The sequence below is a fragment of the Python bivittatus genome, unplaced genomic scaffold (genome assembly GCF_059951505.1).
Source record: "Python bivittatus isolate LINGU-HERP-01145 unplaced genomic scaffold, Pbiv_v1 ctg000020_np1212, whole genome shotgun sequence".
In the NCBI taxonomy this organism is placed as follows: domain Eukaryota; kingdom Metazoa; phylum Chordata; class Lepidosauria; order Squamata; family Pythonidae; genus Python; species Python bivittatus.
Genome location: NW_028277030.1, coordinates 119,638,000 through 119,662,278, shown reverse-complemented (window position 1 = coordinate 119,662,278; position 24,279 = coordinate 119,638,000). Strand labels below are relative to the sequence as shown.

The window sequence follows — 24,279 nt, the reverse complement described above, 5'->3', positions numbered from 1 at the left end:
CAATTACGATATTATATGTATCTATTCAGTAGGGGAGTATCATGTTCTTTACCTCTGATGACTGAATCTTGAAAAGCTAGTATCTGCATAACAAGAATACTTGGAAGTGATTGTATTTTGGAGTTCTGGAAAATCACATTTATGCTGGGTTTTGGTGGCCTGACCAGCAACCATTCAGCTGCATATTATTTAACTGTTAGGTCTGTATCCTGTCTCTCCTCTAAAAACCCAAGGTGGTAGTATGTAGCACTCCTGTCTCACCACAACCATCCTATGGAATAACTTAGGCTGTGATTCATAAAGTCATTCAATGAATTTATATAGCTGCAAGTAGATTTGAACCTGTGTTTCCAAGGTCCTAAAAATGTTAACAGCTCCAAGAAGAGTTATGCAAATATAAGAGTAATTATACAAGAATAAAATTGAAAATATTGTACTTTATTTGCACACACACACACACACACACACACACACAAAGCTGTAACAAGGCACACCAAGCAGAAGAAAAACACACACGTGGATAAACTGGTTACTGTTGGCATACAATATAACTTTTCTTGTATATGCAGCTTTGAAGTTTCTCACCTCACATTCGCTGCCATGGAGAAGAATATACTGTAGCAACTGGTTAAGAAACTAAGAAAACTACTCACTGATACAAGACACATAAGCAAAAACTAAGGGACTCTGTATTCCAACACAAATTTTAGTGCAAACACAGCTAGAACAAAACAAGTTATGTTCTGTCCCCAAAGAAAAAAAGAAAGCAAAAGAGCAAGTTTTCAAAAGTATTTCACTTAAGGAGGAACACAATATGCAAATTATAAAAAAAGGTGCTATACGATTTACAAATACAACTGCTCTGATGCATCAAATAGGAATCAGAGGAAAACAGAAGTGGGAAAGAATATTAATTGTTCTGGATCAGTTTAAGTTATAACTAAGCTCGATGGCATTGCAGATATGTAAAAATACTGTTTTGAAGAAGTAAAAAATCAGAGTGGTAAGCTTTTTAATTTATATTTGACAGGCCACACATATGGAAATAAATTAAATGGTCCACTAAGATCCCAATTAATTTCCTACAAATTGAAGCACATATCCCATATTTGAATAAACTTTTTTCTTTATTACTAGCATCCCCAGAAACAATGCCTTTAACAAATAATGGGCATAGGGTTAGGCTGTTAAGAGTCCCTTTAATTACTAAATGTTATAAGGAAATATAGTAGCCTGTAACAGTACTGTATTTTGAAAAGCAGGAAACCTGGACCAAGGCTGTGTTAGCCTGTTTCATAATCCAGCCCAGATCAAAATGGCCTTGATCACACAGAATCAGAAAAAATAAATCAAATGCAAGATCTAGTACAGATACTCTTGACTGTTGCACTAACGTTCCACAAACCTCTTGAACAGAACTTGCAGATCAGACTAAGAACTTGGGAGTTAATACAAATTCCAACTGTTAATCCTAGAGCAAGATTCAGTTTAATCACTATACTGCAGTGGTTGCTTAATTAGAAGCTATTTTTTTAAATACTAAAATATTAATTTTAAAAACATGCCTTTAGGACCATGGATGAAATGTTTTGCATCTATTAAATGATTAAAGCAGAGTGAAGACGGCCCTGATTAATGAAAACAATACGGTATGGCACACGCCGTATCTGAAGAGGCAATGCCTCTTCGCTGTAATGACAGGGCAACCACATCCAGCCTGGCATCCATCAGACTTGCTAGATTGTAATTCTCATCTATTGCCAATATACCAGGAAGTACTTTTTCCTTCTTTTAGAACTATTACTCTACTTATATGCATTTTTAGCGGATTGAACTGATTCTAGCCACATGATTTATTCATTAAATATTTAATTTGGAGACAACCCTAAAACCAAATACTGGTATAGAACTTCTTAATACACAGGATTTAAAGATGTAGAAATGAGATGTGGCAGTGACTTCCCATTATTCTTCCTCTTAAAACAGATTTGACATCCAAAGTGGCATAGGAGAAAATGAACTGAAAAGTGGCACTTTGCTGAGAATGCAGCTCTACTGAATTAATTTTTGGTATCCAAGTGCTCATATTAATCAAGAAGAAAAAAACTAACAAGCTACTGAATTATGAAACTGAACAGAATTTAAAAGTTAATGCCCAATAGCTGTCTTACATCAATACTACAAGTATTGTAGTAGAAAGTAGACATATTTTGTAACCGGCAAATTATAACCTAAAAATCTGCATGAAAAATGCAATTTTGTGTCCTGTTTATTGTTTCAAGAGGTATTCACAACTAAGTTTGATTAACTGCAGGCTGCATCTGACTCGTAAACACAATAAGCTCAAAATACAATAAAATCTAAACACTGATGTGCTTACTGTAGTATACTGTAACACATACACAAAAAAGCACAATGTGAGCTTATTAGGGATTCTGAACTCTGTTCACTTTGCCTTAATTGGTTCCCGCTCCAGCCATCGCACTCTAACTTTTTGCTTATAATGATATTCCTTCAGAAAGTCCTGCAACACTGTTGGCAAAGGAAGACAATCAATCCCATCATATGAAGTGTACCTGCAAATTACTGCCCGGCAGATATACTGCAAGCTGAAAGGAAAAGTCCTATTTAGGGAAACTGTAAGTAGCGGTTCAAAAAACATGCAAGAAATAGGATCCTTGTAGTGTTCCAGAAGCCCTGTTACAGTGGAGGAGTGGAACACACAAGGATCGTGAGCATCAAAACTGAAGTTGTGATTCCACTGCTCAATGCGTGCATGTAAAGACCGATTATAGCGACGGAAGCTCACGGAGAAGAGGTAGTCTTCTTGAGCAGAGTCCCTGAGCAAAAAAGTGCCTTCAGGTTTTCCTTCTAGAAGTGCTTCTGCTTCGTAACGGTCCATCACGCCCCAGTAGCATGGATTACTGGTAATTTGAAGTAAGTCTGGAACTAGGCAGTGAATATAATCAATCTGAGTATGTACTTTCCAAGCACCTTGTCTGGTGATGTGGCTATGGCTCTCTCCAGATATTTGGCGCTGCTTTTGTCTACGTGACTGCAAACAGAGAGTAGTTGTGTCTTCCTCCAAATCACAACTTCCTTGTGTTGTTGAATTGCAGTCTCCCATCAGTTCAGACATGCCAGGGGGCAGCTTTGGCCCTAGTTTATATAATGGATTAACTTGTGCAGTAGCTTCAAAAGTATGTATCTGGGCATTGGGAGGAGGATCCACCCCTTCTTCTATACTGAGCCTTCGTCTCTCTCTCAGTCTGTCTTCCTCATCTTCTGTAGAAGCCAAGGAGGAGTCAAATGCATCAAAAATAGCAGAGTGTGGGCTCACGGGAGCTGTGTGCTGCTTAATTAAATGCCACTTTTGGGCCAGATCTGACCCAGCAGGAAAAGGACATTTTTCTAACATTAGTTCAGAAAGATGGATCTTCCTTTTGTTGGAAAAGAGAGGTTTAGATTGTTTGCAGTATGTTCTCATAGGGAAACATAAGCCTACTGTATCCTGCAGTCTTTGCCTCAGAGAACGACTTCCTATGGTTCTGCTTGAGATGCTATCAGTATCGTTAACTGAGCTCACACCGTATCTTCTTTCCCTCCTTTGCAAGTGAGAACAGCCAAACCTTTTATCACTTTCCAAAGAGCTCTGGGTTTTTGTAGAGCAGGAATGCTTCTTTTTCCCACCCCATGGGGCATGCCGTGAGTAGGAATCCCTTCGTGCAAATTTAGCTCCTGAGGCAACATTCAAGTCAAGCTCTTTCTCAATGCTTATTTCCACAATCTGAGGGATTTCTGTGGCACAATTTTGATTCTTCCTTGAAAAGCTTTTTGAAGTACTTAGATTCAGTTGCAAAGGGCTGCTAGGTTGCTGCTGAGTTGGACCAGGCACACAAACACTTTTATCTCTAACAGATGCACTATTGGAATTTATGTCTACATTTTCATTTCTATTTCCACCTTCAGGATTAAAGAGACTTTGGCATCTGTACTTGAAGCTGTTCCACATTTTCCCAACTTTACCCATGGATTATGTTACCTACATTTCAAAGACAGAAACACAATTAATTTAGTAAAGTCACTTATTGAATAAAGAATAAATAGCTGAACACTTAATTCATGAATAAAATGAAAGTGTGATATTAATCCATCTCACTTTCAGTTTATAACATAAGCATCAATAAAAGATTAAGCAACTGTGAAATAATTGTGTTACTTTAATACAAACCAGCTATATTCCTTTAATTGCCAAGAACACTAATTTTGGTTTTTTCTCTCCCAGTGTTCCATGCTTTACCATTCTTTTTATATGCCCAATACATTACTGTAAATAAATAGATAAATAATTCCAAATGCATGTAGGTTTACATTTTAAATTGACTTGAAACGTATCAATAGAAGAGAATATATGTAGCTCAAGATTGAATTGTGGAGTCCTTGGGGTTCTCCAAGCTTGGTTGTTTTCTTGCAGACGTTCCGTTACCTGACTAGGTAACACCTTCAGTGCTAGAAGGGAGTGGGGTTGTAATTTAACTGTAACCAAGCTCAGAGACCCCAAGGACTCAAAACATCATAAGGACCATAGGAAAAAATGCCTCTGACCTGGTATACAGCATTTACTTGCAAGTACCCAACATTTTATTGCAGAAAAGGGTTAATAATTACAGTAAGGAGCAGCACTAATTGTACACATGCCCAGCTAGCCAATATCTGCTTCAATCAGATATATAAATATCATGTTGGCCAGGTAGACACAAGATCTGTATTACCATTGTCCCTGTCAATTTCTGGGTGACCATGGCAGGAAGTTCCCAAATGACAGGAGGAGGAGGACTTTAGTTTAAATGGCCAAGCTTAACTTCACTACTGAAGTGCCGTTGGTTTTCATTTAATATGCAGTCTAAGGTGAGTACTTTCCAGATGAATGCATGATTTCAAGTTATGCAATGAAGCACTGCATTCTCCCACAAGAGCTTTAGCATGCCATAGAGCTTAGATGTGACAGAGCTTGCCATGTGTGTGCTTGTGTAAGATTTAGCCTGAGAAACCAACACTGATGCCTCAGTACTTTCTTTTTACTAATAATGACACAAATACTGATGCTATAGATTCAGTATAAAAATATGGTCACATACTTTCAGGAATTACCATGTTTAACCACAGCTATTAAACATATTGGAGTTGAATTTTCAGTTTGATTTCAAGGGTAAAGGATACATCTGTAACAAAAATATTCAAAATAATATTTAGGTTGAGTACTTTTTTTTAAAGTAGTCCATTCACTTGACATGTTATTAACAAAATATTTCATACTAATGAACTACAAAATCTTCTATTAAAAATAATTTTAGACAAATCTGGATCCCTGGACATTTTAAAAAGCTCCCTGAAAACCCACTGGTGGAGCTGAAATGCCAAAATCTGCAATATTCCTAAAAGGTAACTCTTAGCAAAACACTGTAAAAAGAGTTCTATTCATCTGCAAGTGCATTAAAACAAGAATTCTGAACGATGACCCACAAAGTGGTTGGTGATCTGAGGAGTTGGCTGATCATTTGAGCTGGCTGCCTGCTTTTTCCCCCAGCTGCTGCTTAACATCAAAAGGCTACTAAATATATACCTCTTTTCTAATATTAGTTTTCCAGGTAAGTAATTCTTATGGTTGCCATTAAAATGATACAACACTTTCAAAGACCAGAGTTTATTTTCAGTTCCCTAGTATTATTAGCTTGCTTTTAGACAATTATTTGACAGACACTAATCAACTACAGTACTTTGTTTAAGACCAACCTACAGTATTAATATACCATGCACACTAACAATGTGCTCCTGTATCCCATGTGACATTGATTAATATGTTTGATCTAAGGAGCAAATAGGAAAGAAAATGATACACATTTCCTACTACTCTATTTTAGTTGCTTATTCTATCAGAGATTTTGTTCGTGAAACATTGAAATATAAAGAATTGGGCCTGAATGTTTCCAATTTCTTCAATTGCAACTTGAAAGGCAATATTCATTACGATGCTAACTAAACAGTCTTCCTATTCTACCTCAAGCCCTAACACTTAACAATTCTTTAACATCACCTTTAATTAATACCAGTTCTCCATCCCTTACATTTAATTACTCTCTGAGTAATGAGAACTTGGGAAACTTTCTCCAATTCACACAGTTTAGTTGAATAAGAGAAAACAGAAAAAAAATTGCCTAAGGCCCAACATATCAACAAAAGACCCAAAATGAAATGGAGGATATACAAGCATAATACAGTGAAAAAATGGCACCTCCTATGCTACTGTCAATTGACAGTGGTCCACAATTTCTCTATTTATACTCAACATGACAATGAAGAGTGGAAATCATTCAGACAATTGCTCTTCCTTGTCTCCTTACCCCTTTTGTTGCTTGGTCACCTTTCCAATTCAAGCCTTCTTCCATCATCTGGCTCACCTCCAGACCACTTCTGGCCATTTTTTAACCTCCTCCCACTACACTAAGTCACTCCCAATTCTCCCAAGGTAATCATGATGTCATCCCCATATCTCCATTCTTATAAGCAACAGAAATGGTGCTATTTGTTCCATTTCGATTTGGGTTGCTTGCCAAACTTCAAAATGAAATTGTTATTTCCAGCTGCCCATCACTTTTACTTCCCAATAATGTCTCTGAATACACGTGGCACCATGTGTTCTGAGAAATCAAGGCTAGCGTTTCATTTTGGAAAAATCCTCCATTCAGTCACAACTACTATGACTGAAAATAAAATAAGATAGGCATACCATACATGAAATGCCAGGATAATTCTGGGTGGGATTGGGAAGGAGTCCCTCTGTGCATTATGTTTTCTACTGCCAATTTATGGAATATTTAGGGTCCCCTATAAAGTGAACCAGAGATATAAGTAAGAGGAAGAAATTATTTCCTTTGCTATACCCATTCTTCGAAGTTGCCATATTCATTTATAGCGGTACTCAGCAACTCCACTTGTTTAAGGCAGCAGAGTTGCATTATTTTCCAAACTATGCATAAAAGAAATCAAAGAGCTATGAATTAATTACTAAGCAGTTCAACTATCAAATGTTTCATGACCATACATACGCAGGCAAAAAGGTAGCATCTAAGGCTCAAACAAAGCCAACTTTAGATGATAGCCAAAATATACATAATGAATATGGTTCTCCCTGACCACATTTAAAACAAGAAAGCCATGAGAAGCTGGAATCAGGTACCAAAGAGCCACTGCAAAATAATCTTTGTCCTTGTTTCTATCCCAAGAATGGGGCCTTCAGGCTGCTTCATATGAGAAAGAACACCAACTGCAAAGCAATAGTAATTATTCAAGGTAACAGAAATACCTAATACTTAAACTAAGCTACAAGTAAATTTAACATTATGGTCCTGAACCTGCTTACCTAAGAGTAAGCCTTACATAACTTAAAGGGATACATTTCTGAACATGAATGCACAGAATTATTTTGTTAATTCAAACATAATGAGCAAACAAACCTTTTTGAATGTGTATTCACAGGGCAGCTTTATTAAGCTCAACAAATTTCCAGGTAAATGTATATTGGACTGCATCCACAATCTATTTTATTGATGAAATCATCATATGAATGCAGTGAAGAATTACAAACTATTCTCTTCTCATTGCTAAAAAAAGGGGAAAAGTTGTACGATTTGTATGAATGAGAAAGAATAGGGAGAATCAATTAATTTTAGAATAACTCAATTTCCAGGTAATTAATTTTAAATATTAGTTACTTCTATTTTTCTTTGGTCCTGCCCTCCCTTTTGTGGGTGTGTGTTCTGGTTGATATAAGTATACACATACCTAATATACAGACACAAAAATGTGCCAATGTGGCCCATCTGCACTTTTATTGTGGAAAGAGAAATTTACAAGGGTGATTTCAGCCAGTGTTGACAATCTTAAGGAACTAAAGCATTACAACCTTAGGGAAGCTGGGCATTACTAAGGACTATGCCTGTTTTATTTTTTCCTTTTGGATGGGGAGCTCACATATTTTGAAAAAAATGCACCACCATCAGTCATCATCTTTACTTCCAAGAATACCTCTGGGTCCCACATAAACTAGTAGCTTGTTACAGTATTATACAACTCTGCCTGAAAAAAAATCAAAATAAGTGATGTAGTAAACAGTATCTTGCAGATTCCAGAGGGAATGCATGAATCTGATTCCTGATAAATGGATATAGATCACCTTCATCTGTACAGCGAACGAAAATACTGAATAGGGTTGTGACAGTATTTGTACAATAAATCTTCAATTTAATGGACTCAGTATAGCAGACTTTGGATCAATGACAAAATCTGTCCATACACAGTATGCTTCAGTGCATGCATAAAATCTGGTTCAAATGTAAACGACTTGCTGCTTTAACAAACACCCCTTCCCTTTATTAAATGTTAAATTGAGGATTTACTGTATTTCTTCCTGAAATCACATGTGTATCTGTTTGTAATCAAATGGTTGAACCCACAGGGTGGAAGGCTGGAGGATTCCAGAAGGCCCTCTAGTCTTCACACCTTGGACCTGCCTCATGTTTTGGGGTAATGGCTAGGTTGTTCCCACTGTACTACTTACCCTGTAGGGATTGCCTCCCTCTAATCCTGATGTGTGGGTGGGCAAGGACTCTCACATCCTGCACTGCCTAATAATGACAAGGTGAACTTTTTTTAAAAAAGGAATAATTTCTATAATGATTTTCCTTAGCTATATAGCTTACAAGCATGTGACTACAGGTTTCAGCCCTTCTTTCCTTATATAATTAAATAAATAAATAGCCTTTCTAATCTTACTTGAATTTAACCCAATTTTCTGAAGCAACAGTTCCTTTGCTTCACTTACTTCCAGTTTTTGGGGTAGACTTCATTTTAATCAGAGGTTGCAGAGGAAACAGTAAACTCCAATCCTACCTAGTCTGTCTTTCTGGGCTTATTCCAGATAAACTATACTTTCTTCTTAAAAACACTATCTCTAGCAGAGGGGGAACTGGGGGAACAGGGATAAAGCCATGTCTCTCTTGTGAATGCAGACTATGAATGGCAGAGTTTGAAGCCTGCACATTCAGAAAAATATCTTATATATATGCATATATACACAGATTCATATATAAACCCAAGGGTTCTTTCCCCCCTGCTTTTCTCTTTCTCTTTGGTTTAGTTTTCTTTTTAAATTTATATTTTGTAAAAAGAAGTATGTCTTCTTGTTTTGCAAAAATAAAAATAAAAAAGAATCTTAAGTACAGTATAAAGTCTACCTGACATAACAGATGAGAAAATTAAAACCAAACATATGAGAATATTAAAACCAAAGAAACTGCTTCTATTAGACAAGGAACAATAACATGCATGTTATATATTTATTGCATCACTGCTGTAAGGTTCTTTTAATGCTTTGAAACAAAGTGCTGAATTGATTGGGTTTTAGAAAATCCGTAAGACATATTGAATGGTATAAAGAACTCAGTTTTTGAAGACCCACATGCATTCTTTCACTGATGTTGGTACAGAGAGTCCTCACTTAATGAATGTAATTGGGACCAGAATTTCTGTCACTAAGCGATGAAGTTGTAAAGCGCAATGTCATGTGACCACATTGCTTAGCGACAGCAATCCTGGCAGTCCCTGTTGCCATCGTAAAGTGAGGATTGTGGGTCATTAAGCAAGGACCTCCTCGCAAATTCCTGCTGGCTTCCCACAAACAAAGTCAGTGGGGAAGCTGGCAGGAAGTTGCAAGTCCCAGGTGGCTTGCAAGGAGGCTGGCAAACAGGTAAGTGGCTGCTACCAGGGGAGGGAGGGTGCGCAGGTGGCTGGTGCTGGGCCAGGGAGGGCATGTGGGTGGCCGGAGAGGTGCTGTGCAAGAGCTAGGTCAGTAGTGGCTGCTGCCAGATGGGGGAGACTTACTGGAGTGACTTGCGACCTTCCCTGCCAGCTTCCACATTGACTTTGTGGGAAACCAGCAGGGAACGTCACAAATGGTGAACAAGTGACCGTGGAACACTGCAACAGTCATAAACATGAGCTGGTTGCCAAGTGCCATGATCCTCACATGACCATGGAGGTGCTGAATGGCCAGAACTTCAAGGATGGGTCATCAGTACCCCTTGTTCAGCACCATAACGTCGCTGAACCAGTGGTCATTACTCAAGGACTACCTGTACATCTTTTCTGTCAGAGATGAATGATAAATATAGGTTCTTTTTCCAATTTCTGAATGTTTTTCAGCTAACCACCTTAAAACAATCCCACCTACATTTTACTAATATAGCTGCCAAAGACTGCAAGAATGAACACTCATTCAGGCTTATAACCTGGATCAGGCTTAGCATCATGTACACATTTTTGTTCTAGTTGGCCCTTAGCATACTAGGTATCAACATCACTAATTGGATAACTAAGTATGAATTTTTTTTAAAGCATAAAAACTAGTTCTTGTCTTTTATGCTACTGGATATATTAAAAAAGTATAAAATAAACAAGTTTAATTCTTACCTGTGCCAGATTGACAAATGGAATTATGAACAAAACTGATTAAATCATTTAAAGACCAACAACTTTCATATATACCATGGTGCCCATGATTACCTAGCAGATAAGCCTAACATGAAGATTAATTTTTTTAAAGTAATCTTCAAAACAAGTTTATCCACTAGTGATTTAAATGAATGCATCCATGCCATTCTTAACATATACAGAAATGTTTTGCAACTGTCTTCTTCTGGTTTGTGTTTTTTTTAAATACAGATGTATTCTCACTGGAATTATTGGATTCAATTGGGCTTATTCTTAGATAACGGTGGGATTTAAAACTTTCACAATTTTTAAAACTCCTTGTTCAAATATTTAAATATGAAAAGCTTCAAGCAGCTAATTCAAGACTCAGTCAATACTCTAATTATTAATAAATTCTAGCATGTACATAACTGGAAGAATGATTTCAATTATCACATACTTCTACACTGCATTCTGATAGAAAAGTTTATTTGTCTAAATATATTTGCCACTGTAGAGAGTAATAAAGCCTGAATAGAGAAGTTATTTATCCTTGCTGAAAAGTATCCATAATTATAGACTGACTAAGTCCTCTAACATAGCATTAGAACTACCTAGTGCCCAATTCTATACAATGTAATTCTGTTAACTTTTAAAATTCAGATATATATCAGTGTTCACAGTACTGGACAGAAAGCTTTGCCAATAAGCATACACCAATCTATTATACAAATCAGGCCATTTGCCCTGAAATTTACAAACTATTTTCTTTATACATTTAAGCAACATTAACCTGTTAAAAATATGGGAAGAGAGCCAGTTTGGTCTAGTGGTTAAGGCACCAGGCTAGAAACCAGGAGACTATGAATTCTAGTCCTGCCTTAGGCATGAAAGCCAACTGGGTGACTTTGGGACAGTCACTTTCTCTTGGGCCACAACATCAGGCCCGGGCGACAAGCCGGTTGGTAAATTCCTGTCGCAACCAATGGATCAACATTTGGTTGATACAAAAATGCAGACTCTGCGCCTGCGGGAAAATGCTAGGAAGAAAAAAAAAACTGTTAAAAATATGATTTAAAACTAAAAGTGACCTGTAAAAATCTTTTGTTTATATGCTTAAAAATGAAGTTTTATAGTTATAGTTACTATTATGGGTTATTATTCAGCTATAATTATGTAAGTACTGGGACCAGTGACACTATACATTATTAATTAATTTCAATTATATTTGGGCCTACTTAACAATTTAAACAAAACCTTGTATTAAAACAGTATGCTTAAATTGTATTTTCCCATTGTTCAACTTCTTCCTCAATCCCTTGATTTCTTTGTTCCCTTGCTCCTTTTTCTCCTATCAGTCTTCCTTACCCTTAGTGTTCCAAGTTTCAGCTGTTATAAAATCTGATCAAAAAAGGCCAATGGGAAGAGAACTCATTTAAGAAAACAAAAAAACTCAGCAAATTCCTGCTCTCCCACTTATGCATCAGAAGATATTGTGAAAAAGAACTGTACTCTTCAGTTAGAATTCCTTCCCTGTCAGCCCTTAAAGCTAAACCATTTGCTCTGACTTAACAACCTCTTATCAAGATAAGTGTGTAAAATTGGGAAAGAAGAGCAGGATGTGAGGTATGAAATGAATTTTCACATCCCGAGTACTGTGAATAGCTAGATATGGGCCAGAGTTGTGTAGAAAGATACGTAGCTCCTAATATAAGTTTACATACTTTACAATTTAGCCCACATGTAGTGTAGAAGTTCCAGTGTTGCTAAATATTTTATATTATATCAGAGAAATATTAAGATTGAAAGATTCCATTTTCAGTAGTGCATTAGGTATAATCCTCAAAAACTAAAACCATTTTTACAATTTCTTCAGTTATGAAGTACTACAAAGTTGTAATGCAGTTACACACAACCAGTTAAGTAAATGCATTACCAAAAACAATGTAGTCCAAATAAAAAGAAAAATATTTGTAGTAAATAAATTACTGTTAAAAAACATTTTAATGTAATAAATAAAATTCCATGAGTAACGTAATTCTGGCCTAGTACTCAACCAAATTCATATAACACATTGATACGATTCTTCTTCTCAAAAGAAGCTATTAAAATAAAGATTACCCAAATAAAATATTAAATGGATGAAGCTACAGTGACTCATCTAAACTACAAGTTTTCTTGAAGTACAAAACTGATAAAGTCTTCTATAAACAATAAATATGTTTAAGTTAATAGTATTTAAGGGCCCAGGTTTTCCATTTTTGCTGAAAAAATGAACTATGACAAATCTTAGTGAAATAAATAAATCCATCAGTATTGTAATTAGTAATGTAATCCAATGGGAATCTACTCAGAAGTAGGTCTCACTGAATTCAGCAACTTGCTCTTGCATAAAAATTCACAGAAGTGCAGATTTAAGAGTCACATATGAGCAGGCCAAGTGTACATTAAATTGAAGAATGTGGTAGGAGGGGGAATTTCAAGGAAAATACAAATTAAAAATCAGTTTTGCAGATTAAAAGTTGAATGCATTGCTTCCCACTATCCAAAATAGCTAAAAAAATATTTATAAACAATAGTCAAGTGTGATCCTATAATTGCAAAACCAGTATTTTATGTTTAGAGTTACCAGCATGATGCCCCTCAGAACCAATAAGCTACCAACCAATAAATTTTAAAAATATTTTCTTTTAAATTTCTAAAATCTGTTTTAAAAATGCAAAGATGGCATGCTACAAATCAAAGCATCAGCCTCCAATATTACATTTCCTTCCAAGAATGCGTATAAACTCGAAAGAGAACTGGCCACCTAGAAAGTATAATGAGTAATTATGTCACAGGAGCATGAATGAATTCAAAGGCTTAGCTTAGTATTGCTTTCTCTGCAAGATGTGGTTTGAGTTGCACAACTCCATTCTAAACTATGTACCTTCAGGACCCTCTATTTATAGACTATTCAGGATGAACAAGGAAAAAGAAAAGGTGCAAGTTTCAGAAATATGGCACTTTGGTTGTACTTCATGTCATGTTATTTCCCAAATGCAAAAGCAAAAATGTTAGTGTTATATTAAAGAGAAGCAATTTTATCATAGCCTGACTGAATCCAAAATTCAACAGTATTTACTTCCAAGTAGGAACAGGAATTGTGGACTCTATTAATAATATTTTTGTTAAGATTTTTAGACTCATTCAAAAGCAAAATTACCACATATGTAAATGAGTTGGAGCAATTCATGGAAGTCATGGGGATTTAACTAGTTAGCTATGTCTTGATGGCAGTGTGACTGCCTTTACAGGCCATCTGCTGGGAGACTAGTAGGCTTCCATGTGCTAACAGGCTGGCCACTGTGAGAACAGAGTTCTGCACTAGATTGCAAGGGGTCCAATCCAGCAGGGGACTGCTTATGTTCTCATGTGGGGACATCAATTAACCATGTTGGTTAAGAAAAAAATCAAAAATCCCCAAATTGGGTAATACATTTATTAGAACTAACCAAAATGAAACAAAAGTGCGTGCAAGTTTTAAAGTTCAAGGATTCATCTCTTGGCTATATTTTGTTAAAGATTAGAAACAGTCTGGGGATTAATGATCTTTGAGTTTAGGAGCTAGAGAGAACATAATTTCGAAGGAAGGAAGGAAGGAAGGAAGGAAGGAAGGAAGGAAGGAAGGAAGGAAGGAAGGAAGGAAGGAAGGAAGGAAGGAAGGAAGGAAGGAAGGAAGGAAGGAATCTTTTTCCTTACTTGTTTCTTCTTTTCAGCACGCTGATCACAACATACTATTCTGTACCAATTAAGAACCCCTCAAACTGCATAACTGAAATCTGTCCATCACTTCCTTGAACACCATAACTAGTACAGACATGGCCTAAAATCAGCCAAAAATGTTTCTTCCCTTCTCTTCTAACCTACTTTCCTAATCAACCAATCAAAGTGGCATACAATAGGTTAAACACATAATCAACTGTGGATTCTGTATGTTTATTTAGAATTAAAAGTCTATTTCACTGATTTTTTTCCCCTAGGATGTAATGTTAGGATTGCAGTCTTGCACTAATTAGTGTGGGTGCTTGTTAGGGCTTTGGATTTACACAGAAACTACAGTGCAGTGTACACAGCTTAAAGAATCGGCATTTATCCTAGCTATTTTTAAACACGTGTCACTATTACCTGTAAAAACTGAATATCATAAAATATAATAATTTATCTAGCCAGTACAGGATTCAGCAACACCAAAATAGTAATGCAAGAAGTGCAGCTGAGTCAACTGAGGACAGAACTTCCTCAACCCATCTGCCTGGCATTACTAGTGAAATGCTGGCACTTAACCACTTTGGCTCTAAATCTATCACTAGCAAGATGGAAGCTGTGACCTCTCTTAAAATTGGTGTGTTAGAATGTGCAGAAAACCATACTTCATGGGCAAAATGTTTTGGAGAGTGCATGAATGTACAGATAGCACCTACCAAGAACACCTTAAAGCAGCTGCATCTTTTCCTGGGTTTGCATGGCTATCCTCTGCAGTTGGCAAGTGATCCTGTGGAAAGGCAAGTCTGATTCCTAACCAGTGGTACATGTATGCCCACGCATGCTCTGTATCATCTTTTTTCCTTTGCATCCTGGTTGCTGTAAAGCCCTACTATGCATCCCAATCAACCTAGACAACATGTTAGATATAGTCCTGGATTCAAAATGATTCTCAGCCATATTCAAACCTTCCTTGTTGCACATTGTATAATTAAAAAATCAAAATGGATTGTTTCTCAAAAAATGTTGACAAGACTACCTGATTTTAGAGGATCATGGTTTTATACAAAAGATGTAATGGCAAATTACTGTATGATTCTTTGAGAAATCAAGTAGCATGCAGGCAATTGCGAAGTATAAATTCGAGATATGATGTTATATTTGAATCAAGCCTAAACACATGGACATATTTTTCAACTTCCATTGAAAAAAAATTGTACTCTGCTAATAAAATCAGAACTCTAAATTGTGACTGTTTTAATACTTGGATTGAAAAGTTTTTGTATGACCATAACAAATAATGATTTAGAAATATCCCAATAAAATCAAATTACCTGAATGCCAAATCACATTTTTCTCCTCAGAATTACCACCTGATTTTCATTCATATTCATATACATACATACATACATACATGATTTTCTTGTTTAGAATTAGGAAACTTATTGCATACAGTTTTACTGATTATAATATTTGCATCTCATGGATTCAGTCAGTTAACTGCAGCGTTTCTAGAACTGGTCTCATCTATGAATTATCTGCATGTTACTGTAGAAACAAAGGGGAAAGTGCAATTTCTACTAGGTAAAGTATTTATAAGTTCTCAGCAATCTAGTTAATTCAGAGAATGTTAGCTCTGCTTCCCTTTCAGTAGCTTTACTATACCAATCTCAAAACCTAAATATTTAGTTCAGCAAAATCAGCGAGCGATCTTTGGTTCCTTTAATCTGTTTTGTGGTCCCAAGAATAACTTTCTGCCACACTGTCAAATCTAATTTCACTTTCCACTATTTCAAGGTGGAAAGTACATGAAAACTACAGCATAAACATAAAACAAATTCTCTGCAAAAACTTAAAACTCTATCCCTCTCATTTTGCATCTTTCATTACCTTGCTCACCATAGACATAACCATCCATAAAAACTTCAAGTGCTGCTCTTAAGTCATTAACAGATTACTTTAGTGCAATATATAAACATTTACATTTTCTTCAGAATCTTTAATTCAAGAATACATATAATATCTTGAATTTATCAAGGCATGCTGTATATATTTATAGATATCAGTAACTTTGCACAAACTGTAAGAACATCTCCAAATATGACTTATCTGCAAACAAATTCAGCTTCTCTGTGACATTTTATGAAATGTTCCACCATCCACATCAACAATTTCTAGGTTCAAGTCTTAGTGACTAAAAGGACAGATGTGTTTACATAAATGGATGTTTCCTCCAGCCACTTCCACATTGCTCTATTTCACTGTCCTAGAGGTGACCCTGAACAATACAGATGATTACATACTGATTTGCAAGGTAAGCAAAATACCATACTTGTCATCTGTTGCTACCCTAAGGCTCTAGCATTTCCTTTATATTTTTATCCTAGAAATATGCTACAATACATTACCACATGGTTACTCCAGTTAGATTGTTCTGTGTAAAAGACTTTAAGTCTGTATTGTATGCTGCTTATCACGATAACAAATAAAATGGAACAAGAAAAGTTAGTTGGCTCAACTAAGTACTATCTCTTCAGGCGCAGATTTTGTAATGGAATACACCTGTTACTACAAATAAAGGAAAGAAAAAGATTCTATTATTCAATGAACATTTTTTATGTTTGTAAATGTTTAATCTAATCCACATCTGTATCCTCAAAAGATATTAGTAATCAGTACAGATATTATTGAGCAAAATAGACCAATTATTAGAAAACAGTTTCATGTCTACAGATGTAAGAATGCCACAGTGAAATTAATGAGTCTGTTTCAGGCCTGGCTTATAAATCCTGATTTGTAATAAGATCTAAGGTATATAATAATTTCTAGTTTCCAAAGCTAAAAGGGAAAACATTATCAACTTTTTTATGAAGACAGAAAATCAATGGACAAGAGCATAGAACTTCTGATCAATTGATTACGTGCCATCAAGTCATTGTTGACTCTTAGCGACCACATAGACAGATTTTCTCCATGATCTATCCCTAGCCTGGTTCTTCAGCTCTTCCAACACTGTACTCATGGCTACTGTAATTGAGTCTATCTACCTTGCTGCTGGACATCGCTTTCCTTCCACCTTTCCAAGCATTAGAGCTTTCTCTAGGGAGCTAGGTCTTCACATATTGTCTCTAAAATAGCATAATTTGAGCCTGGTCATTTCTGTAATGGTATGTGGGAATGTCCTTGGGAGACAGGGCAAAGAAATACAACCAAGGGAATGGTCAGATAAAAGACCGCTGAGCCCACAGCAGGAATGTGAGCAGGGCAAGAGGCTCAGAAGAGATCCTTCCTAGTTTCTTGGGCTGTAAAGGAGATGGAGGACATATGTAAATTTCAGACTTGCAAGATTCTGTTAATGTAGCTTTATAATAAAGTAGAATTAACTCATTTGGTCTAGTCTACCTCATAAGGCTGACACATGTGCCTTGAGTGAGAACTCTGGGTTAATTTGTTTGATGATTCACTGGTTTCTTTTCTTGGCTGTCCATGGTATTCTCAGGAGTCTTCTCCAAAATCAAAGTTCAAAAGCATCAATACTCTTCCTAACTTGCTTCTTCAAAGTCCAACTTTGACTTCCACAGAGTGTCACACGGGATACTGTGGCTTGCACAATTCTGATCTTTGAAGGTATAGACACATCACAGCATTTGTTGTATATCTTTTCCTAGGCCTTCATGGTTGCTCCACCAAGTGCTAGTCATAATTGAAAATTAAATAATTATAAAACAGGTCTGCTTTCCCAAGCTGAACATGCAATAGACTACTACTCCCAAAATTTACAGCCATTACTAGCAATAAGTATGCTCTATTGGTTAACTTCTGCAGTCTAGCTCTCCAGGACAATAAGACGAGTCAGGCTGATGTAGGGAGACTCTTATCATCTTTTTGAACTAATATTTTCTCTAAAAAATTAAAATTGTGGATTTGAGGAAAAGATAAAACACTGTTTGCCAAGTGTGACTTGTATGCAAACACTGTAAACAAAATCTTAAATCACTAATGGCTAACATCAAGGGAATCCATAATAGAGATTAGAATATGTAAATTTGGTAACATGCAGTTACTGATAGCTACCCATTCAGATGGAAGAATCCTTTTTCTGGTTTTGATGTAGTTCATCAAGAAGGCACAGTAAACTAAGGAATGTTTTCTCCTAACAGTGGGATAGTTAACATAGACTCTGATTTCATCAGATCCTACCACCAAGGCTCAGGCTGAGCTGGATTGCATAGCAGATCATTTTAACCTATTATATAATATTCATATCTAGCACTAAAAAGCCTAAATTAAGTATGTATGTAATAGTATCTGTAGTGAACTCAGATACAATATTTGCCATCCATTCAAAACAATTCTGCAAGACAGACTGATTGTTAACCATCATCTTTGGCACAAGAAATATGACTATCCAAAGAGTAGAACTGGTTCCAATATGTCCAATACTGTCATCAGTAGTGCAGTACAGGTAAAAACATGCAACTTCATGTACTCATATGCAGCAATTATAGACTGATGGCACAACCAATGGCTACAACATAATTAGTTTAAGTTTACACATATAGATTTTCCCATACAGAATGGCTTCCAGATACTGCATATTCAAAGTTTGGTGGAATGAGACTTTTGAAGCTATGAATAACTGAACCAGTTATGCAGAATCCCTGCTCAATAGCCCCTCCAGAAAAAAAAAAATCCAGCAAATCTGAAACAGAACACTGCTGATTACTGAAATCTGAAGTAGTTATTGGAGGTATAATCTGAAGAAAAAAAATCAGTTCAATTCTTTTCATATATTTGCTTATAATTCTCTTCCTCCTGACTACATAGACCACCAAGGCCATAAAACAAAAACTATCATCAGTAAGGATAAAATGCTGAAAATATATTTTTCAACACAAACATCCAATATGCTATAAATTCATCTTTAGCCACAGTTCTGCCCACTACCCTGAATAAGCAAAACTGAAGTTTAAGGTACCCATCTGCTACAGTTTTAAATTGCAAAATAATGAAGGAAGGAATTCCTAATGCTTGAGCCATATATTTCACTTTTCTCATCTCCCTCCCGGATTAGAATTATTAACTTCTCGTTTCTCTCCTTTACGTTGCAATGTCTTTGCAAGACTTAAATCGAGACAGGTAGAGTTTACAATCTGAGCTTTCTGAGCCTTCCATCCGAAAAATACAAGTGCCCCGAAGAAGAAAATACCGCATACAGTATTTAGCCAGTCAGATAAATCTCCCCGAGGAAACCGGAAAACTGCTCATCCCGCAGTCCCCCAACCGGGCTTTGTAAAATAAAACAGAGCTTGCAATTCCTTCTCCCTCTCCGCGGGTCATCCTCCTGTCCCCTTTCCTTAAATTCCGGGGGCGGGAAGCGGCAGCCGAGGAATGTCACTCGCTTCCCCCTCCTGACGACGGGCCTTTCAAAGAAAAGGGTCCGGGAGTGGAAGCTTCCCTCCTCTCCCGGCTGCTCAGCAAGAGCTAACCAGATTCACCCACCTAAGCTGCGGCTGCACAGCGTCGGAGGCAGCAACTGGAGGTAGCGGACCTGCAAGGCCAGCGCATCTCTCTCCCCGCTATCCTCGCTCTCAGCGCCGTGCCAGCTCCCTCCTGGGTCCCGGCATTACCTCGCTGCGTCTCCGCGCGAGCTCCCACCACCACCACCACCACCACCACCACCACCTTCTCCTCCTCCTCCTCCTCCTCCGTCCCTCGCCGCGAAGACGGCGCGGACCCCCTCCTCGCGCGGCCTGGCCAGCAGTCTCGCCTCAGGCCCAGAAAGCGAGAGAGTGCCACCAGCATCGACGGGGGAGGGCGGAGGAGTGACAGCGCCGCAGCCAATTGCACAAAGCGGCAGCCTCGCTCCTTCATCCAACCGTTACCCTCGATAGCGGGGAACGGTGCAGCCTCAGCGCAGCCTATAGCAACGCAGGCCCCTCAACATTCCCCCGTTAGAAACCGAAGAGCCAATCCTGGGCAAGATATATAAGCCACGCCCACCAGCCCGGCGACATTTCTCTTTCTCTCGTCAGCCGCGTCAAGTGAGCCTGAGGGCGGGATCCCCAGCAGTAGAAAGGATGTTGGCGGGGCAACCATCTTGAAAGAGGGAACATGGTTGACGGTCTGGATTGACGGGGGGAGGAGAGATGATGCCTTCTGGAGATTCTGTAGTAATGGTAACGCGACGTGTTTCAGTTGGATGCAAATCCCGGTGCCTTCAATTAAGTGTATTCCTATCGTCGTGCAGGAACACCCGCGAACACCTTTGTACTTGCAAGCTCTACTGAAGACAGTGACGTTCAGTCTCAGATTGACCCGAGGGCGTGGGTCAAAAAGGCAAGCAAAAGGCGTCGACGTGGTTGTTGCTGTTTCCTAGCAAATATAAGTCCTCACAGCGACTGCAGCGAACCTAAAGAAATCGCGGCGAAAACCGCCCCGCCGTGCGAGCATCTTGGGGACGGCGCGGCGGAGCGCGGCGGAGCGCGGCGCTTCATTTGCATAAAGCCCGGGATGCATTGCGGGTAGGAATAGAAAGTAAAAACGTTTGTTTAGCCCAGCAAACGTCGCCCTTTCTCCCTTCAGCGTGCGCGTGGTTGGTATCAAGATAGGCCCGAATACCGACTGGTGCTGGTAGAGGAGGCAGAGCAAGGAGTTACTATAACGTCAGGAAAGGACGCTTGCTTGGAAAATGTTCACCGGGGGGGGGAGCTGTTCTCGAAATGTTATTTTGTTGAGATCCAAGATCTATTGAGCACGTGATGCTATTTTTAAGAGCTAAGCGTTTTACTGTTGGTTCTCTGAAACTGGGAGTTCCCTGGGTTTTCTTCCACAACAAAATCTGATTAGTATCTCAGCGTTGATCTCGTGAAGCCCAGAAACTTCAATCACAAAATATGAATGCTGTTTTACTGTTGCAAGGTGTAATAAGATAATTTTGAAAGATTCTGCTAGAGCAGGGTTTCCCACACAGTGAGGTGTACCTCCCTTGGGTACACCCAGATGTGTGAAGAACTTTTTAGTTGTGCATTTTTACAATAAATCCACCTTTCCTTAGAGTTTCACTGTGTTGTTTCATTGTTCATTTGTGTTCATTGTGTTTGGATTTGTAGAGGAAGTGTGTACATTAAGATTACACTAAAAGGAGGTGTGATGGCAAAAAGTTTAGGAACCCCTGTGCTAGAGTTTCCCTCTGCTCCCTCTTACACCAAAACAAAAACAAAAAAACCCTCCAACAACCTGAGGTGGGGTTATTTTGAGTTTTTTTTCTCATGCCTCTGCTTTCCCAGGACTGAGTTGACTTTTATTTTCCCTTACTTGTTTCTGGATACCTTGTTCAAGGATATCTTTGCATTCTTCTGCAATGCTTTAGGAAAGGAAGAAAGTGAATTTTCATTTTATAATTTCTGATTAAGATGGAATTACTGCATTGCTGCTCCACCACAGAAAGGGGTTTATTTTTCTAGTGGGAAAAATGTTCTCACAACATACTGAACCAGAAATATTGGACTGCATTTTAGCCTGGGGTGTAGTGTGACTTAGCCTTAGTTATTTAGTTTCTGGTCATTTGATTCACAGGTGTATCGTGTTAACTCAGAAATTTAGGGAACTATGCTTGATTATGTGCCACCAGGTCAGTGTTGATTCTTAGTGACTACATAAGCAATTTTTTTTCCCATGACAGTCTGTCCCCAACCTGCTCCTACAGGTCTTTGAAGGGTGCACTCATCACTGCTGTAATAGGATCCATCCATCTTGCTGCTGGTCATCCTCTTCTCTTTCTTTTCACCTTTCCCAGCATTAAAGTCTTCTCCAGAGAGCTAGGTCTTTACATAATTTGTCCAAAATATGATAACTTGAGTCTGGTCATTTGTGTCTTGAGTGAGAACTCTGGGTTGATTTGTTCAATAGTCTGTTTTCTTGGCTGTCCATCGTATTCTCAGGAGACTTCTCCAACACTAACATTCAAAAGCACCAATACTGTATTCTTTCTACCCTGCTTCTTCAAAGTCCAGCTTTCACTTCCACAGAATTTCACAGGGAAAACCATTGCCTTCACAGTTCTGATCTTTGTAGGAATAGACACATCCTGGCATTTGAATATCTTTTCCAAGGCCTTCATGGTTACTCTGCCAAGTGTTCGTTTGCAGCATATTTCTTGATTGATGTTTCTTGTACAGTTGATCCTTCAATATCTTCACTGTAGATTCTAAAGCTAGTTATTAATTAGGTCTTCTTTATATTTAATCTTAGCCCCATTTTTTTACATTTGCATTTTCAGCTATCAGAGTAAACTATGGTTATATTCTTATTTGTTCAATGTATTTTTTTTTTTAATCTGCACTCAGTTGTTACCGACTCTGCAGTGACTGCTTTTGGATGAGTCCTTTACAGTTTTCAAGGCAAGGTGTTTCGGAAGTGGTTTGCCAGAGCCTCCTTCCTAGAGCAGAGCCCAGCTGGCGAGCGCAGGAGGCGGGGTTTCCGTTGCTTCACGCCCTTTTCGGGCAAGCGCGGTTTCGCGTTTTACCAGCAACTGCTCCTGACTCCTTTTGCAAGGTTCCGCCAGCATTTTTCCTCCCACTGGAGTGAGAGTACCCATTTATCTACTCACGTAAGTTTTCGAACTGTTGGGTTGACAGGAACTGGGGGAGGAAGCAGGAGCTCACTCTGCTACGCAAAGGCTGGGCTCGAACTGCTGAAGTGTCGACCATTTCTGGCCGGCAACTTTCAGCGTCATTAAGCCGCTGCGCCACCGCGTCCCCCTGTTCAATGTATAAGCTGCCTCAATTGTCCAAGTAAGTCATTCAAAAAATCCTAAAAATATGCCCCCAGAAGCAGAGGTAGGAATTGGTGCTATATTATAATATGTAATAAGATGTAATAAGAATTTCACATCTTATATCTGATCTGAAGATACATGTCAAGAAGGTTGCCACAAGGGTTTTAGTATGAAGCTGTCCTCACTTCCTACCTTGGGCAACTCCAAAGACATGATGCATTGGAAGAAAAGAAGAAAACAAATACTTTGTCTACCTACCTTGTTTTCTTAACACCTTTTCCAGGAAAAAAAATCCAAAATTATATTCATGCAGCATACTATAAAGAAATGATATTTTACCAACAAGCAGTATGACTGAGACACATAACAGTGAGATGAATCTGAAATAATAGATTATTTCAATTTGGTCTGCAGATGGTGGCATATATATTTGAATCTTGTTCTTGAATTTACTTGTTGCAAACTCAACATGGCAAACTTCATGGGAATCATTCTTAGCACACTGGTAACTTTAAACTTCAGTGTGATCCAAACACAAGAGAGAAAATATGTTAGGGTGAGCCCTACCATGAAACAGACTGAGTCAACTACCTCAAGTGGAAGATGCTGGAGGATATGTAGTGGTGATGAGGTATTGGAGGGCAGAGTTGTGGTATTACCTAGCTTCTCTATATTTTCCACAAACTAGCCTTCTGCCTTTAGCTGCAGTGGAGAATGCTCATCTAATCGTGCTGAAGTAATATTTAGCTGCCAGTCCATTCAGCTTCTGAATGTGGGATGGTGTCTATGTGAGGATGAAATTCTATATTTCAAGCAGGCTTAATCTTTAATATATAGGTCTTTAATCCTGTGTTTCTCTATGATTTAAACCAGGCCAATGTTTAAACGGTAACTATTATAGTGCCATCTAGTGGAACAAAACTTGTGTCCGCTATTTATGTATGGAATGCAGTGTACCTATAGTAATTGTTCTAAATAATGACTTAGCTATTTAGGAATCCGAACAGAAAATTCTTGGTGATAAGCATGTGTTCTTTCTCCCTTTCTTCTACTGCTTATTTATATAAGCATCTTCTAAACCTTTGATCAGGAACTCCATTTAATTGAATAGGAGAGCTCCAGAGCAGCATGCATGGGAAGGATGCCTTGGAGGAGAGTAAAAACAACAGAATAATCCAGCTTTCCTCAACCTCAGCACCCTCCAAGTGGGTGGACCAACTCTTAGAATT

At 38.0% G+C, this 24,279-nt stretch overlaps 1 protein-coding gene across 6 annotated transcripts; it reads right to left on the bottom strand.

Annotated features, from left to right (window-relative positions):
* Positions 1-417: 417 nt before the first annotated feature.
* SOCS5 (suppressor of cytokine signaling 5) lies at positions 418-20,746 on the bottom strand. Of its 6 annotated transcripts, none has more exons than XM_088147827.1 (3): positions 20,275-20,746; positions 17,674-17,964; positions 418-4,042 (listed from the first exon to the last, which is right to left on the bottom strand). In XM_088147827.1, exon 3 carries the CDS (start codon positions 4,028-4,030, stop codon positions 2,447-2,449), a length of 1,584 nt encoding a protein of 527 aa, XP_088003953.1. In that variant the 5' UTR covers positions 4,031-4,042; positions 17,674-17,964; positions 20,275-20,746; the 3' UTR covers positions 418-2,446. The 6 variants fall into 6 exon arrangements, with proteins under 6 accessions (XP_088003953.1, XP_088003949.1, XP_015746012.2 ...); XM_088147823.1 differs by lacking the exon at positions 20,275-20,746 and adding an exon at positions 19,774-20,209; XM_015890526.3 differs by lacking the exon at positions 17,674-17,964.
* Between the last annotated feature and the right edge of the window lie 3,533 nt (positions 20,747-24,279).